Source organism: Sturnus vulgaris, chromosome 28, assembly GCF_052056855.1.
Source record: "Sturnus vulgaris isolate bStuVul1 chromosome 28, bStuVul1.hap1, whole genome shotgun sequence".
Classification (NCBI taxonomy): Eukaryota; Metazoa; Chordata; class Aves; order Passeriformes; family Sturnidae; genus Sturnus; species Sturnus vulgaris.
The window spans coordinates 3,475,748-3,493,226 of NC_142270.1; the positions used below are offsets into that span (position 1 = coordinate 3,475,748).

Consider the following 17,479-nt stretch of genomic DNA (forward strand, 5'->3'; position numbering starts at 1 on the left):
TGGGATATTTTCCATCTTTTTTTTTTTATTTCAAGTGTGTGGTGTAAAACACAACCTGCCAGGTTCAGGTCAGCAGTGCCCGATAAAAGCAGAGTCCTCCCAGGGATTTAGGGAAGGGAAAAAGTTCCTGGAGCTGCTGTGGGTCAGGCAGGGATGGAAGCACGGCTGGAACTTCTGCTGATGGTTTTCCAGTTTATTTTTTTTTTTGCTGATTGTTTTCCTCAGGGTTTTTTTAGGGCATTTTGGGGCATTTTTTGTGTTTCAACACTAACCCTGGGACAGTGAGAGGTGTCCCTGCCATGGCAGGGGTGGCTCTGGGTGGGATTTCAGGTCCCTTCCCACCCAACCCACTCCAGGATTCCATGAATTGCAGCAGCATTTCAGGATTTCAGGAGCTGCAACTGAAGGGTTTTAAATGTGGAGCCTTTTCTCCTTCAGCATTTTGGGGATGTCAAAACGAGCTCTGGATCCCAAAGGACACTGATTGGACACTCTGGATTTACACAGCTTGGAACATTTATAATCTTTTTTTTTTTTTTTTTTTCCCTAGAAGCTCTGAAACAACAAAACCAGAATCCAAGATGCAGCACCCTCAGTTTTTACATCCCTTAATGATTTCTTGTGCCACTTTGAGGAGGATGATCCAGGCATGGCAATAAAACAAGGAAAGGGAATTCTGGATTTCTTAGACTCCAGACAAGGCACAAATCCCTGCCACGTTTCCAAAAGGTTCTTCCTTCCCCAGCAGGAGCACAGTCAGGAAAAATGGGATTTTATCCCTCTTGAAGATTAAAGAGTGAGAAAAACCAGCCCTGAAAGGGAAGCAGGGCTCAAGATGGGCTGGAAGAGCTCTGATGCCACAGGAAAGGATAAAGTGGAAATACTGGAAATACTGCCAAGGACATTTCAGCCCTTTGTGCCTCTTGCTTCCCTGGATTCGGGCCCTGTGTGCACCTGAGGCTGGGAAATCTGAGATTAGGGAGGGCAGAAATCTCTGGGGTTTGGTTCTTCTCACAAGGACAAACTCCCTAATTGTCATTAAACCCAATTAATGAAGGAAAGATTTGTGACATTCACCTCCCCCAAAGGGATGAAACACCTGAGCACCCTCCAAGCCCTGCAGCCACATCCCCTGCCAGAGGAAAGGCTCCCCTTCCCCAGGGATGGCCACAGCCCAGCCAGTCCCGGGATAATGGCAGAGAATCCCAGAGTGCCTGAGGATTCCAGAGTGACAGAGAATTCCAGAATGCCAGAGAATTCCAGAGTGCCAGACAGTCCTGGGATAATGGCAGAGAATTCCAAAATGCCTGAGAATTCCAGAATGCCTGAGAATTCCAGAGTGCCAGATAGTCCTGGGATAATGTCTGAGGATTCCAGAATGCCTGAGGATTCCAGAGTGCCAGAGAATTCCAGAGTGACAGAGAATTCCAGAGTGACAGAGAATTCCAGAGTGCCAGACAGTCCTGGGATAATGACAGAGAATTCCAGAATGCCAGAGAATTCCAGGATGCCAGAGAATTCCAGGATGCCTGAGGATTCCAGAGTGACAGAGAATTCCAGAATGCCAGAGAATTCCAGAGTGCCAGACAGTCCTGGGATAATGGCAGAGAATTCCAAAATGCCTGAGAATTCCAGAATGCCTGAGAATTCCAGGATGTCCAGCAATTCCAGAATAATGGCAGAGAATTCCAGAATGCCAGAGAATTCCAGAGTGCCAGGCAGTCCCAGGATAATGGCAGAGAATCCCAGGATAATGACAGAAAATTCCAGAATGTCAGAGAATTCCAGAGTGCCAGAGAATTCCAGGTTGTCCAGCAATTCCAGAATAATGCCAGAGAATTCCAGAATGCCAGACAGTCCCAGGATAATATCTGAGAATTCCAGAATTTCCAGCAATCCCAGATAATGCCAGAGAATTCCAGAAGCCAGAGAATTCCAGAATGTCCAGCAATTCCAGAATAATGCCAAAGAATTCGAGTGCCAGGCAATTCCAGGATAATGGCAGAGAATTCGATAATGCCAGAGAATTCTAGAATGTCCAGCAATTCTAGGAAAATGCCAGAGAATTCCAGACTTCCTGGCAGTCCCAGGACAATGCCAGACAATTCCAGATTGCCAGGCAATTCCAGAATAATGGCAGAGAATTCGATAATGCCAGAGAATTCCAGAGTGCCAGACAGTCCCAGGATAATGTCTGAGAATTCCAGAATATCCAGCAATCCCAGAATAATTCCAGAGAATTCCAGAATGTCTGGCAATTCCAGAATAATGCTAGAGAATTCCAGAATGTCCAGCAATTCTAGGAAAATGCCAGAGAATTCCAGAGTTCCTGGCAGTCCCAGAACAATGTCAGAGAATTCCAGAATAATGCCAGAGAATTCCAGAATTCCAGGCAATCCCAGGACAATGCCAGACAATTCCAGAATTCCTGGCAGTCCCAGGACAATTCCAGACAATTCCAGAGTTCCAGGCAATCCCAGGACAATTCCAGGCACGTTGCTGCCATGAAACCCTGATGTCCAAACAGCTCCTGCTGATGGGCACGAAGGGACCCAACTCCAGCTCCAAGGAGCCTCCAAACCTGAGGAACATCCTGCAGGAAAAGGGCTGCAAATCCCTGGATCATGAACAGCTGGGAATGAGGAATGAATTCCAAACCAGGAGCCACCAACTCTGAGAACCCTTCAATTGAAGCACTCACCCGTTTTTTTTTTTTTTGGTTTTTTTTTTGGTTTTTTTTTTTTTTTTTGTTTGTTTTGTTTTGTTTTGGGGGTTTTTTGTTTTGTTTTTTTTTACCACAATTTTTATTATTTTTTTAATTAGACCATTTCCCCCTCTCTCCCCACCCCAGCCCCTGGCAGAGATTTTTATTGTTGGAGGATGTCATGGGGGCTGCTTCAGATCTGTCAGGAATAATCTTCTCATCTGCCAACTTCTCCTGGGGAGGAGATGAGCTCGTGTTCCGAGTGACAAGGATGTGCTGAGGAGCCTGGGCTTCCTCAGAGCCTGCCACGAGCTCCAGTTCCCCCATTGTGTGAATCCTGTCACAGTTGGCCCTGCAATTTTCCTAATGACAGCTGCTGTCAGCCAGGCAGGGGAAATTATTCTGTTCAGCTGGGAGTGCTGACAGGAGCTGCAGAAAGGGCCTGGGCGCTGGAGGGAAGAAAAAAGGGGGCCAGGTATCCGAGGGAAGGTGGAATAAATTCACCAGGCACACAGGGAAGGCTCAACTCGAGGTGTTTTCAGCCTCCTTGCAAAATCCTGGGGAGTTGTTTACTCTGGCAAGCAAGGAGTGACACAGGATTAAATAAATCACCTCAGGAATAATGTTTGAGACAGCCAGCCGAGTTCACAAAGGTGTTCTGGTGTCTGTAATTGCACATTTTGATGCCGTTTCCAAGGGCATGATGCATTTGGGGTTGTCCAGCTCCCACGTGCTTTTCAGTAGGAGATCTGAAATTCCCTGAGATGATTGGAAAAGTCTTTAAGAAACCTTCATTAGGTGCCTGTGTGCTTTTTTTGGAACCTGTTTCTATTCTTTCCTATTGCAAAGGGGACTCACCACATAAATTTTGCCATTTCTTCTTTGCCCTAGAGCCAGATTCACCTTTGCAAACACATTTTTCGTGGAGCTCCATCCAGTTTGGAGATGGAGAGATGGAAAGAAATTACAATTCCACCACGTTCTGTTTGAATGAAAATGAGGAAAACGACCAGAACAATTCTCAGGGCTCCAACTGACTCATCCCTGCCCATTCCCATTCCAGATCTTCCATCTGCTTTTCCAACAACCTGTGCAGGTGCAGAGGGTGGGAAGCAGGAGCAGAAAGGGGAGAACTTCCACCATCCACAGTTGTATTTCCAGCTTCCTCCTGGGACTGGTGGAACAGCTCTCAACATCCACCCTGGTGGGGTTTGTTGTTAAAATACTACAAAAATTACACATAAATTGTGTAAATGTGTCCAGGGGGGATGTGGCTCTTTGAAAATTTCAACTGAAATGCACGAAATCAGGTTGGAATAAGATAAACTATGATCATTATTCTCCAGCACCTTGAAGAAAGGATTGTTTAAACCCATTCCACGCTGCACCATCTATTCTCCATTACAAATCTCTTGGGGCTAAGAGGGGTCGAGCAGGCACAGATTCAATGTTTGTGTTCACCTGTCCCTCACTGCCACACCTCAAAGCTTTAACTGCAGGCTCAGAGGGATGCAGATCCAGCTCTGGAGGAAATGTTTTATCCAGACTAAGAAAGCAAAAACTGTTCATGATTCCCCCAGAGGTGTTTGCAGCATTTTTCAGCTGCCCAGGTCCAAGGAGGCCTCCCTGTGCTTCCAAGCTCTTGGCCATTCCCAAGGAAATCTGCAGCACATTCTCTCAGAAACCTCCAGAAATTACTCCAAGCTGAGGAAACAGAGCAGGCCCGAAATTATTATTTTTTTTTTCCTCCTTGTAGTTCGCACTGAATGGATCCATAATTCCCTGGAAATGTCAGAGAGCCCCAGCTCAGTTTGGTCCCAGTTTCCCATCCAGTGTTTCCTTCAATCCCCACAAACACTGAGCTGTTCCTTCAGGACCTGAACATTAAATTCATGATGGTGCTGGGGATGTTTTACCTGGCCCCCAGAGCCACTTTAAATTTATGTTTATAAAGCCGTGCTTAACCTGCAATTTAATTTTCAGCAAGTCTCCTCTTTTTCTCTTGACATCTCTTGTATTTTAAATATAACTATCCTTTCAAGGGTTATATGTAAAATTATCACAAATTTGTGTTCAGAAAGGCCTTTGCTATGTGAGGCCAACCAAATTATCCCCAAAAAATCCAAGATTTCTGCCATTAACCAGTTGTTTTAGTGACCCTCCAAAGCTGCATCACTGCGAGCAGGGCTGTGCTCACAACACCTGAAGTGTGAGGAGGTAACAGAGACAGTCTGCACAAATTCCTATAATAGAATAATAATGTAATATTAAATAATAATGTATTTATATTATATATAAAATATAATAAAATATAATAATGATGAAATATTCCTGGATCATAATCCTGGAGTATTTCAGAAATGTTCCCAAGGATGGAATCAGTGATTCCCTCACTGGCTGAGGGTCTCGGGCAGGTCCAGGTGTGCACCACGTTGGAACTCCAGCAGATTTTTCTGCTGAGGGCACCCAGGTCAAACACAGCTCTGCTGCTGAGAGAAGGGAAAAACCAAACCCAGAAAAAAAAAATAATAATGACAATTCAAAATTCATCATCTCCTAAGGAAGAGATGAAATGTGTTACGAGCAGGAAACTCTTTTCCCAAATGGGGAAGGAGACTCGAGTGCAGTGCCTGAGGTTCCAGACTTGTATTTGTTATGCAAAACTAACTAAAACTAACTAAAAACAGACCTCAAAAATCCACATGATCACCAAGTCTGGAGTGATTTTTATCTCCTGAACAGTTTTCCAGCTGTTGCATTTGTAATTAACACCAGAACAGCTTTTTGCCTTTCTCATTTCTACTTCCAGGGGAATAAATGATAAATCAAGAAATGGAGAAAGGGAAGCTTTGCTGGACAATTAAGAGCAGCCAAACCAAATAAAACCCCTGGAAATTATTCCCAGCTTAAAATCTTGTCAGTGTCTCAGTGCCTTTAAATCCTATTCAGGTGATTAGTCAGTTCCACTGTCAGAAAGATTAAGAGATTGATCTTTGAGGAGGATTAGAAGAAGATTTTTAGTAATTTTTTCTAAGCACTGCACACGCTTTTAGTGGGAATTTTCCCCTCCCGGACGTGGCTGTTGTGTCATTAGGAACAATTCTGTTCCTCCTCTCCTTTCTCAGCCTCTCAGGTGACAGAGCCACACTCAGAAAAACATCTGAGATAAACACAGCCCTGGGGAAAACAAGGAGCAGGAGCTGATGTTGTGGGAAGAGCCAGCTCTCCATGAGCCACCCGTGACACACAGGACACAATTCAGGGAGCTCTGAGCTGCAGAGGACAAAAAAAAAAATTAAAAAAAAATTTAAAAAAAGAGATGTTTGTTTTTGGAGCATCAAGACCCTGATGAGGTGGGGCTGCTGCACCACAGATTATCCTGGGGGATGGACCCGTCCTAAATAAAACCAGGCTGCCAGGAGCTGTAAGAAAGCATCAGTCCCACTGATTATTTTAAATTCATGCTCATTCTTTCTCATCGTTCTGCCCAGAGCAGCTGTGGCTGCCCCTGGAGGCGTGGCAGTGTCCAAGGCCAGGCTTTGGAGCACCCTGGGATGGTGGAAGGTCCCTGCCCATGGAATTAGGTGACCCCTAAGGTCCTTCCAACCGAAACCATTCAGATTTCTGTGACTATACCTCAAAAAAAAAAAAAAACAATTTAGGTTAGGGGGAACTCAACAAAAGCCCTCAGGGCTTCAGTGAAACCACGGGGAGCAGAGAATGTGCCCAGGAGGAGACTGGAGGAGGTGCCAGAGGTGCCAGTTTGGCCAAGCCCTCCCTGCTGTCCACACAGCTGGGCCCAGCTGTGATTTACAGAAGGTTTCACCACGTCCCTGCCCTCAGCTCTCCTCTTATAACTGCATGTTACATTATTGGCTTTCCACAAATGTTAAAATGAATGCTTTATGTATCATGCTGGAGAACCTTGCTGCATGAATATGGTTTCTTCTGCTGTTATCAAAACTTTGAAATAGTAATGTGATAAAGAGATTTTTTTTTTTCTTGGACTATGACATGGTGATGTGAAAAGCTTTTGTTCATGTGACTAACTCAGGGAATGGTTAAAAAAAAAAGATAATCAGAAAACTCTTCACATTCTTGGATTATCGGTGACACACCAGAACCCCAGGGAAAGAATTTACTGATCTTGTGTTATCAGGGAGTACCAACAGCATGGAGCCACAAGGAGAAATAAAAAATGTTGATTTACAGGTTTGGGGGGGGATTTGAATAATGCATGAAGGGCTATGAATATGCATTGTTGATGCATTTAAAGAAGTGTTTCCTGAGTTAGGGTGTGCTCTTGGCTAAAGCACCCGCTTTTAAAATCGTTTGCTTTATTATTTGTCTCTTATTGTCTTTAATTAAACCTGTTAACATTTACCAGGAAGGTGAACCTCGTTTTTCACATCTCATCCCCCGTTCCCTGGGGCTGGAATTCAGGGGCAGGACAGGGATGAACATCACTGCCTTCATCCCCAGGACTGCTCTGAATCCCCCAGACACAGCTCAGGGGTGAACATCACTGCCTTCATCCCCAGGGCTGCTCTGAATCCCCCCAGACACAGTTCAGGAGTGAACATCACTGCCTTCATCCCCAGGGCTGCTCTGAGCCCCCCCAGACACAGGACAGGGGTGAACATCACTGCCTTCATCCCCAGGGCTGCTCTGAATTAACCCAGACACAGGAGAGGGGTGAACATCACTGCCTTCATCCCCAGGGCTGCTCTGAATCCCCCAGACACAGGAGAGGGGTGAACATCACTGCCTTCATCCCCAGGACTGCTCTGAATTAACCCAGACACAGCTCAGGGGTGAACATCACTGCCTTCATCCCCAGGACTGCTCTGAATCCCCCAGACACAGCTCAGGGGTGAACATCACTGCCTTCATCCCCAGGACTGCTCTGAATTAACCCAGGCACAGGAGAGGGGTGAACATCACTGCCTTCATCCCCAGGACTGCTCTGAATCCCCCAGACACAGGAGAGGGGTGAACATCACTGCCTTCATCCCCAGGACTGCTCTGAATTAACCCAGACACAGGAGAGGGGTGAACATCACTGCCTTCATCCCCAGGGCTGCTCTGAGCCCCCCAGACACAGCTCAGGGGTGAACATCACTGCCTTCATCCCCAGGACTGCTCTGAATCCCCCAGACACAGGACAGGGGTGAACATCACTGCCTTCATCCCCAGGACTGCTCTGAATCCCCCAGACACAGCTCAGGGGTGAACATCACTGCCTTCATCCCCAGGACTGCTCTGAGCCCCCCAGACACAGCTCAGGGGTGAACATCACTGCCTTCATCCCCAGGACTGCTCTGAGCCCCCCAGACACAGCTCAGGGGTGAACATCACTGCCTTCATCCCCAGGGCTGCTCTGAATTAACCCAGGCACAGTTTTGGCTCCTCCACTGCATCCCTGGGTGTTTTTTGGCTCCCTGAGGGAGCTCAGCTCGCCCCCAGCGCTGTTTTTTGTTGTTTTTTCTGTGTTTCTGTGTCCTGAGAACAGCCCACCCTGAGCAGACCCTCCTGGAGCAGCTCCACCCCCATTCCCACAGCATCTGCTGCCTCATCTCTTGATTTTCATTCCTCACCCCATTTCCTTCGTGTCTTTTAAATGCTGTAATGTTGGATTTTAGAAATTTGGGTTTTTTTGAGCTTTTTGTGGTTTTTTGGTACTGACTTCCAGGAGACCACTGGGTTTTTTGTTTGTTTGTTTTGTTTTTGCTTTTGTTTTTGTTTTTGGTTTTGTTGTTTTTTGTTTTTGCTGTTTTGGGGTTTTTTTTTGTTTGTTTTGTTTTGTTGTTGTTGGTTTTTGTTGTTTTGGGGTTTTGTTTTGTTTTTTGTTTTTGTTTTGTTTTGTTTGTTTTGTTTTTGGTTGGTTTGGTTGGTTGGTTTTGGTTTTGGGTTTTTTTGTTTGGTTGGTTGGGTTTTGGGGTTTTTTTTGTTTGTTTTTTGTTTTTTTTCCAGGGACCATTGATCCACCCAGACAGTATTGCCTGTATTTCAGATTAATTTCAGGGTGGTGAGTGCTTCAGTGACCCCTATTAAAATTTTCCTTCTATTTCGGATCTCTGCTGTGACAGGATGTCTCCTGTGTGCCCCTGTGAGGACTGAAAACCCCTCTAAGCCTCAGGATCAGGACTTCCCTGAAGAAAAAAGAAATAACATCAGCAGCTGGAAGCTGCAGAAATGCCCAGAGTGAAAAGGAGCTCGGAGAATCCCTAAATGCTGGTGCAAGCAGGGGTCTGTGGTGCTGAAAAACAGAATAAAAGAAGGATGCAAGGAAGAAGCTGACTGCCATTCAGGCAGGAGAAATTCATTATTTTCAGGGAAATCTGTAAAATGGAATGTCCAGATCTCTGGAGTAAATAAAGTTAATAATAAAGGACCGTCCTATTGGTGTCCTCAGAGAGCAATTAAAGAATCTTTTAAAATGGGCCCAAGAACAATTTCCAGATGAGGACCCAGATTTCTGAGATCCAACTCTGTCACAAAAATGTTTAGGGTTTCATTCTCCATCATTTCAATATTTCATTCCCAATAACTTCATTTCAATGCAATTTGAAACGTTCTCAGCACATTACTGATATTTCCACCCAAGCAAACAGTTTTTATTTTATTTATTTTTTTCCCACTGCCTGCTACAGGGTAATTCCAAGCGCTGGAAGCTCCAAATGAATGAAACACCACTTTCTTAAGCACCTACTGTGATTAAAAATTCTGCTTAGGACAAAAATCTCATTTATTTCCCACCCAGGGAGCTTTACAGAGAGATAGGAAAGGCCATGGCCTGAAGGGAACCCTGTGCCCACCCTCCCTGGTGAACAGAAACATCACAAAGGAATTGTTCCATTTGATTCCTAGAAAAGATCCTTTAACTTTGTTGTAGCATCTGCATGAGGCCTTTGACTTCTGGCTCACAATTTCCTGGCTCTGCATTTTGTATTTTTTTTTTTTTCTTAATTCTGCACTTTCAGAAGCTGAGAGGAATTCCCTGTTTGTTCTTCTGTGTTTTCTTTTCTTTCAATTCACTGAATAGTGGTTGTACAAAGAGAAGGAAAAAAAAAACTGGGTGAGGAGGATCAGAACTGGGATTTTTTTGAGCTGCCTCCCTCTGCCCATTGCCTGATCATCACACGAGGCAACAATTTAATTTAGGGCAAGGTTGACAAACAACGTTCAGACCACTGAGAATTGTCAAGTGCAGGCAGAGCACATCAGCCAGGTGGGGTTTTGGAAATCCCATCTTCAATATCTGCAGCAGGATGCTTTGGAACCTTCTGGAGGTGTGGAGAACATTTCATCAAAGCTGATTCACCTCGGAGCTCCCAGATGTGGAAGGCAGGAGATCGAGGCAAAAAATGTTAATTATTAAAGGCCCCCTGTCCACACTGCTTTCATCAATTTGCCCTCAGAAGAGGAAAACAAACCAAAATTTGCAATAAAGCATTTTTCTAATGAATTTCCTGGGCATCCCAGGGGAGCAGCAGGTTCTGGGGTTCACTGCAGCTTTGGTCCCACTGGATCTAAATCTGGATCTAAATCTGAATCTAAATCTAAATCTGGATCTAAATCTGAATCTAAATCTGGATCTAAATCTGGGTCTAAAGCTGGATCTAAATCTGAATCTAAATCTGGGTCTAAATCTGGATCTAAATCTGGGTCTAAAACTGGATCTAAATCTGAATCTAAATCTGGGTCTAAAGCTGGGTCTAAATCTGGATCTAAATCTGAGTCTAAATCTGGGTCTAAATCTGAATCTAAATCTGGGTCTAAATCTGGGTCTAAATCTAAATCTGGATCTAAATCTGGGTCTGAATCTAAATCTGAATCTAAATCTGAATCTAAATCTGGATCTAAATCTGGGTCTGAATCTAAATCTGGGTCTAACTCTGGGTCTAAATCTGGGTCTAAATCTGAATCTGAATCTAAATCTGGGTCTAACTCTGGGTCCAGAGCCTGTCTCAGTGATTTTCAGAGAGGAACAAACCCTGCTCTGGGGAGGCAGAGCCTGTGCAAAGGCAATCCTGGCCCTCCCAGGGGCTGGAAATTCCTGACAGGAATTCTTCCAACTCCCCTTTTAATGCACAAAGAAACCAAAGCCTGATGGGCTAAAGGACAATCCAAGGTCGTGAGGGTTTTGTGGGGTTTTTGTTTTGTGGGGTTTTTCTGTTTTGTTTGTTTTTAGTTCTTTGGTTTTTGTTCATTTGTTTGTTTGGGGGGTTTTTATTTTTTTGGGGGGGGAGATTGTTTGTTTTGGTTTTATTTTTTTTTTAAATACAGTTTCTGCTTCTCCTTCAGACTCAAAAGAACATCTCCAACGTGCATTTAGGGCATGTCTGCACCCTGGAAAGCCTTGTTAGCATCCTCCTTTATTTGGGGAGAACAAAGCAAGCATGATTCAAGCAGCAACTTCAGTAAAGGGAGAAAAAGAAATGTTATTACAGTTAGTGGGATAAAACCCTCTCTAAGGGCTTGACAGCTGAGAGGAAGAATGGAGCCTCAGAGAAATGGGAATAATTAAAGGGGGAAGCATCAGAAGGCAAAAGAACTGTGAGTAAATTGTGAGTATAAACTCAGTCTGGGTCAAAAACTCATCCAGGCCTGGCTCAGGGCTTGGGGAGGGGATGGAATGAGCAAGGAGAAATAAATTCCAAATAATCCAAGACTCTGCACTGCACTGAACAGCACTCCCAGGGCCAGTGTGGGATCACTGGTGAAGGAAAGATGATCCACATCCCTGAGGGAGTGGGAAAGGATGGGGAAAGGATCCTCATCCCTGAGGGAGGGGGAAAGGATGGGGAAAGGATCCTCATCCATGAGGGAGGGGGAAAGGATGGGGAAAGGATCCTCATCCATGAGTGAAATCAATGCTCACTGCACAGAGTGAAACCAGTGTCCACCTGGCCCCTAAAATGAAACATCTCAGCCATTCCCAGCCCCCAGCAGCAGCACATCCATGGATCAGACACCCCCAGATCAGCCCTGCAGATCCATGGATCAGACACCCCCAGATCTCTCCTGCAGATCCATGGATCAGACACCCCCAGATCAGCCTGGAGATCCATGGATCAGACACCCCCAGATCTCTCCTGCAGATCCATGGATCAGACACCCCCAGATCAGCCCTGCAGATCCATGGATCAGACACCCCCAGATCTCTCCTGCAGATCCATGGATCAGACACCCCCAGATCAGCCTGGAGATCCATGGATCAGACACCCCCAGATCTCTCCTGCAGATCCATGGATCAGACACCCCCAGATCTCTCCTGCAGATCCATGGATCAGACACCCCCAGATCAGCCTGGAGATCCATGGATCAGACACCCCCAGATCAGCCCTGCAGATCCATGGATCAGACACCCCCAGATCAGCCCTGCAGATCCATGGATCAGACACCCCCAGATCTCTCCTGCAGATCCATGGATCAGACACCCCCAGATCAGCCTGGAGATCCATGGATCAGACACCCCCAGATCTCTCCTGCAGATCCATGGATCAGACACCCCCAGATCAGCCCTGGAGATCCATGGATCAGACACCCCCAGATCAGCCTGGAGATCCATGGATCAGACACCCCCAGATCAGCCCTGCAGATCCATGGATCAGACACCCCCAGATCTCTCCTGGAGATCCATGGATCAGACACCCCTGGATCTCTCCTGGACAATGACCCCTTGTCCAGCCCAGCTCCTTGTTTAAAACACTGAACCTTCATGCTCACAAAGCACGCAGCCTTTGAGACATCTCCAGAGCCACAGTAATAATTAAAACTCGGTAAAGAGAAGGGAAAAATGATGAAGAATAAAGTTTCCATGTGCTGCTGAACGTTTAACAGAAGTTTCTGACCACCCAACCAATATGAAGTGATTTTTAATGGACAGATTGGACTAAACTGGAGTGACAGGAGTGGGAATGAGCTGTTGTTCAATAGGAAGTGACAGTGAGAACACCCAAGGGTTGCTGCTTTACTCACTTACTGTGATTAACAATGTTGTCCACAAAGATTGAAACTTAATTAACATTTTTAAATTGTGCTTTGACATTTTTAGCTCTTCCTATAAAAGCACTCGTGCAGCTGCGTGGTTACAACAGAGCTTTAACTGTTTGAACCACTCACCCACTGGAGGCTGATTGTGTTTGACTTCTGCCAACAAAACCACGGAAATCCAGATGTAACCAGAGCTCAAAGAACTGCCCCGGGCTCCAGGAGTGATTCTGTGCCTGGGATCACAGCCCTCCTCCTCAAACAGGATTTAATCCCTCACAAAGTGTTCCATTAACTTTGGTAAAAGACTTTTGCTCAAACGGGATCTTGGAGCAGAGGATTACAGTAAGCTTGACCCTTGGTGAGTTGATAACATACGTATCTCTGGGTGAAAAAAAATAAGAAACTCAAGCTTCTGCAAGAAGTCTTTGTTCACTGCTCCCACTGAATTTCCAAAGAGTTTCCCCATTAAAACAGGAGCACCAAAGAAGATGGAATGGGACAGAATTATTTCATTTCCTTGTGAGAGGTCAGGGCCTGCTGGAGGAAACTCAGATTTATATTTGACTTCGGGGTGCTGAAGTCAGAGTTCCTCGAACATTCCCAGTCTCCCCAGAGTTTGCCCCCTTTTCCAGGTCACTCCTTGGCTGTTTCACAGGTTTGATCCAAGGACAATCAGTATTTCTCTTTGAGCATTAAAAAATAGGACAGAAGGATTCTGGAAAAGAAGGAAATACAATTTTCTGAGGACAGAATTATGGTTCTGTTAAATGAGTAAAAGAAAAGATATAACTCCTATATAAAAGATGTAGAAAGGTGGAGAAAGAAGAAAAATTTTCTTCTGAGTTCTGGGAGGAAATCCACAGCCCCTTGAAGTCTCCCACATGCACCAGAGAACAGAGCTCACCTTTTGAGTGGGAACACAATGGATTTAATAAATTCACTCTGCTGGGCAAAGAAATGTAAATATCTGGAGTTATATAAACACTGCAGCAGGGCAATGTGGACATGCCCGGCCAAGCCAGGCTCCAGTAAACAACTCTGCCATGTTCCACGGAATATTTAACAGCTCCATTTAGAAAGCAGAGCTGTTTCACCTTTTCTATGTGCACCAGATGTCAAGACACAATCACATATCAATCTATTCAAATCAACCCCAAACCAGAGCCTCTTATAGAAAAACACAATGCAATTAGAAGGAAATGGTCAGCTCAATATTGGCCCACTAATGAGAACTGCCTCGATGAAATGACTATATTCATTTAATTAAAAAGCCCATTATGGACCCCATTCAAAGTGCTGCTCACTGAACTCTTTCATATCAATCTCATTTGTGTTTGCAGCATGTTTGGGGCATTATGTTGATTTGCACAAGCAGGTTCTGGAGAACAAAGTCTTGGGGAAAAAGCACTTGGCCCCTCATGAAAGGGTTTCAGGAGAGATAAATGCATATACAGATGAATATGAGCACTAATGGGTATTCTCTAAACTACCTGCAGCTCAGGTGAGGAGTAGGAGGGATGTAGTAATTCCCAACTCGGAGTCCACCTCAACTCCACGTGCAGCAGTTGCTGAATCACCAGGAATTTCACTCGGGTGCTTTTAGCAGCATCACTGCAGGGAGGAGGAACCTGGAGGTGGGGGGGGGGGAGCTGCATTTCTCACCCTGAAATCAGGGCAAAGGCAGCAGGGCAGAATTAAGGATGGATACAAGAGGAAAGGACATTTTCCAGCAGTTGCATGCACAGATTTTGGCCTTCAGTGAACAAATAGGAGTTGAAGCTGAAAGATGCTGAAGAATATCAGCCACTGCTGTGTGAAAACTTGAGCCAGAGCACTGCAGTTTTTTTTTTTTTTAAGAGCAAGTGAAAAAGCTTGTAATCAGCCAGATGCACAACTTCAGCTTTGACAAGGCACTGCAGGGATAAGCAGTCGGATTTTTATCCCCTTTACCTCAGAGGCTTAAACACCATGAAGCAAAAACACCTTCAAATATGCAGAACCACTGTTTGGACAGACAAATTCCAAAAGGTAACCCCAGCACAGGCAGAGCTGCAAAATATTTGCATGTTCAGCTCAACCCCCATCCCTGAGCTGACCCAGCTGTGAGAAATTTGCTGCAACCTGGGAAATTATTTGGAATCTTGAAGATTATAGCATAAATCTTTGCTTATCACAGGCACAGCCCTGTGTGCTGGGTGATAACCATCCAATATCCTTCCCCCACCAGGCCCCTGGTGCCACCAGTTGAGCAGGAGTGGCAAAGCAGGAAGAAAATCTGATTTGCACATCGGATTCCTGCAGCTTTTCAAGGCTTTGGGGGCAAATATGGCCTGTGCAATGTGTGTCTAAAAATGGCAGGAGTCTGCATTTGGAGAATATCTCAACAGAACACAGAATTGGGATGGCCTGTGGGTTAGAGAGGGGCTCAGCTCCAGGGCTGAGGGGCTCAGTTCCAGGTTGAAATATTCAGTTTCAGGGCTGAAATGCTCAATTCCAGGGCTGAGGTTCTTTATTCCAGCTCTGAAATACTCAGTTCTAGAACTGAGGTTCTCAATTCCAGGCTGATAGGCTCAATTCCAGAGCTCAGGGGCTCAGTTCCAGGGCTGAAATACTCAACTCCAGGGCTGAGTGTCTGAATTTCAGAGCTCAGGGGCTGAATTCCAGAGTTGAAATCCTCAATTCCAGAGTTGAAATCCTCAATTCCAGGGCTGAGTGTCTCAATTCCAGGGCTGATGGGCTCAATCCCAGGGTTGAAATATTCAATTCCAGGGCTGAAGGAGCTCAGTTCCAGAGCTCAGGGGCTCAATTCCAGGGCTGAAATACTCAATTTCAGAGCTGAGTGTCTCTATTCCAGAGCTCAGGGGCTCTATTCCAGAGGTGAGGGGCTCAAATCCAGGGCTGAGGGGCTCAGTTTCAGAGCTGGGGGGCTCAAATCCAGGGCTGAAATCCCCAATTATGAGGCTGAAATCCTTAATTCCAGGGCTGTGTCTCAGTTCCAGGGCTGTGTCTCAGTTCCAGGGCTGTGTCTCAGTTCCAGGGCTGAACTCTGCTGTTAACATTTCACTGAGGTCCAGCCGTGCCAATATTTCAATTATTGAAGTGACTGCCAAGGACAAGACCCAGCATTTCCAAGAGAGGCCTTTGGCACCAGCAGCTGCTGCTAATGAGGGCATGTGGTCCCAGTGACCCCCAGTATGATACCAGTGACCCCAGTATGATCCCAGTGACCCCAGTGTGATCCCCAGTATGATCCCAGTGACCCCAGTGTGATCCCAGTGACCCCAGGGTGGTACCAGTGACCCCAGTGTGATCCCCAGTGTGATCCCCAGTATGATCCCAGTGGCCCCCAGTATGATCCCAGTGACCCCAGTGTGATCCCAGTGACCTCAGTGTGGTCCCAGTGACCCCAGTGTGATCCCAGTGACCTCAGTGTGGTCCCAGTGACCTCAGTGTGAGCCCCAGTGACCCCAGTGTGATCCCAGTGACCCCCAGTGTGATCCCAGTGACCCCAGTGTGATCCCCAGTGTGATCCCAGTGACCCCAGTGACCCCAGTGTGATCCCAGTGACCCCCAGTGTGATCCCCAGTTTGATACCAGTGACTTCAGTATGATCCCAGTGACCCCAGTGTGATCCCAGTGACCCCAATGTGATCCCAGTGACCCCAGTATGATCCAGTGACCTCCATCCCTGTTCCAGCCCCACATGGAGCACGCTGGGGGCTGGGACCCTCGGGCTGGAGTCCCAGGGCTCTGTGGCTCACACACACGGGGCCATGTGGGGCACAAGGATCAGTTTTTAGTGCAGATTTTTTTGCAGAGCTGTGGAGCTAAAACCTAAAAACCAGCGATGAGCCAGCCCCTGCCAGCCCCTGAGAAAGCAGGGTTTTGGAGAGGCTCATTGGTCATAATGGCTAATTGTCATCAATGCAATTATGTCCCACCAGATGTCCAGAGTGCTCTGGACTCTCCTCTCCAACCTGCAGGGCTGTGCTGGCCACCAGCAGCCCAGCTCAGGGGTCACTCAGCTTCATTTGGGTTCTCCTGGACCTTTGCTCGTTGCTACTGAACATATCTGAAAGTCAAGGCACTTTCTGAAGACACAAAAAAATATAAAATAGTGATGGAAAGAGGCGTTTATATCACTGTAAATGCCAGAGAGAGAAGAGTTTGACCAGCATTAGAAACGCTGCCAGTCCAGACAGGCTCACTTTCTTCTGGAAACTCATTTTCTGAACCCTTGGATAAGAATATTTTGTTCTCTTCCACGTGTTAAAAATGAAAGCCTAGCAGCAAAAATAGTTTTCTTAAATTTCCTGATGGAATCCGACCAAGCACGAGTGGGAAAATCTCACTCTTCAACTCCAGGTCTTATTTCCCTCCTGGGTCCAGCACACAAACGATCAAAAGCTGCAACTCATCCCCTCACTTGTGCAAAAACATGATGGAAGGGGAGAATACATTATATATAATTATAATAATATATTACATTATATTAGACCCACCTGAACATCACTACTCTGTCAGGAAGGCAATGAGGAGTCATCAAAGCATCTTTCTGAGATAACAGAAGAGGCAGAGAAGAGGAAAAAAAAGAAAACCCTATTTTTAAGCCACTGTTTAAAGCTTTAATTCTTATCCCCAGCAAGGCCTAACAGGGAGGTCCCAGCAGGCCTGGCTCTGTTCACCCCTCGTGTCTGAGACACTGGCAGAAGGTTAAACTTTCTGAAAAGGCACCAAGCAACATGAAAATAATTTTTTTTTTGCACTCCAGGTTAT

General features: G+C 45.9%; 1 protein-coding gene across 3 annotated transcripts in view; it reads right to left on the minus strand.

The window, feature by feature from the left end:
- LRRTM4 (leucine rich repeat transmembrane neuronal 4) overlaps window positions 1–17,479 on the minus strand; it is a 204,552-nt gene that overhangs the window by 103,847 nt on the left and 83,226 nt on the right. The window contains exon 3 of one of the 3 annotated variants that reach the window (XM_088180104.1): window positions 11,927–13,418. The exons of the other annotated variants lie outside the window; for them this stretch is intronic. Within the exon in view, the coding sequence (XP_088036230.1) occupies window positions 13,353–13,418 (66 nt within the window). The 3' untranslated portion in view covers window positions 11,927–13,352. Of the gene's footprint in view, window positions 1–11,926; window positions 13,419–17,479 lie in introns of those variants that run through there. 3 annotated transcript variants of the gene reach the window in all.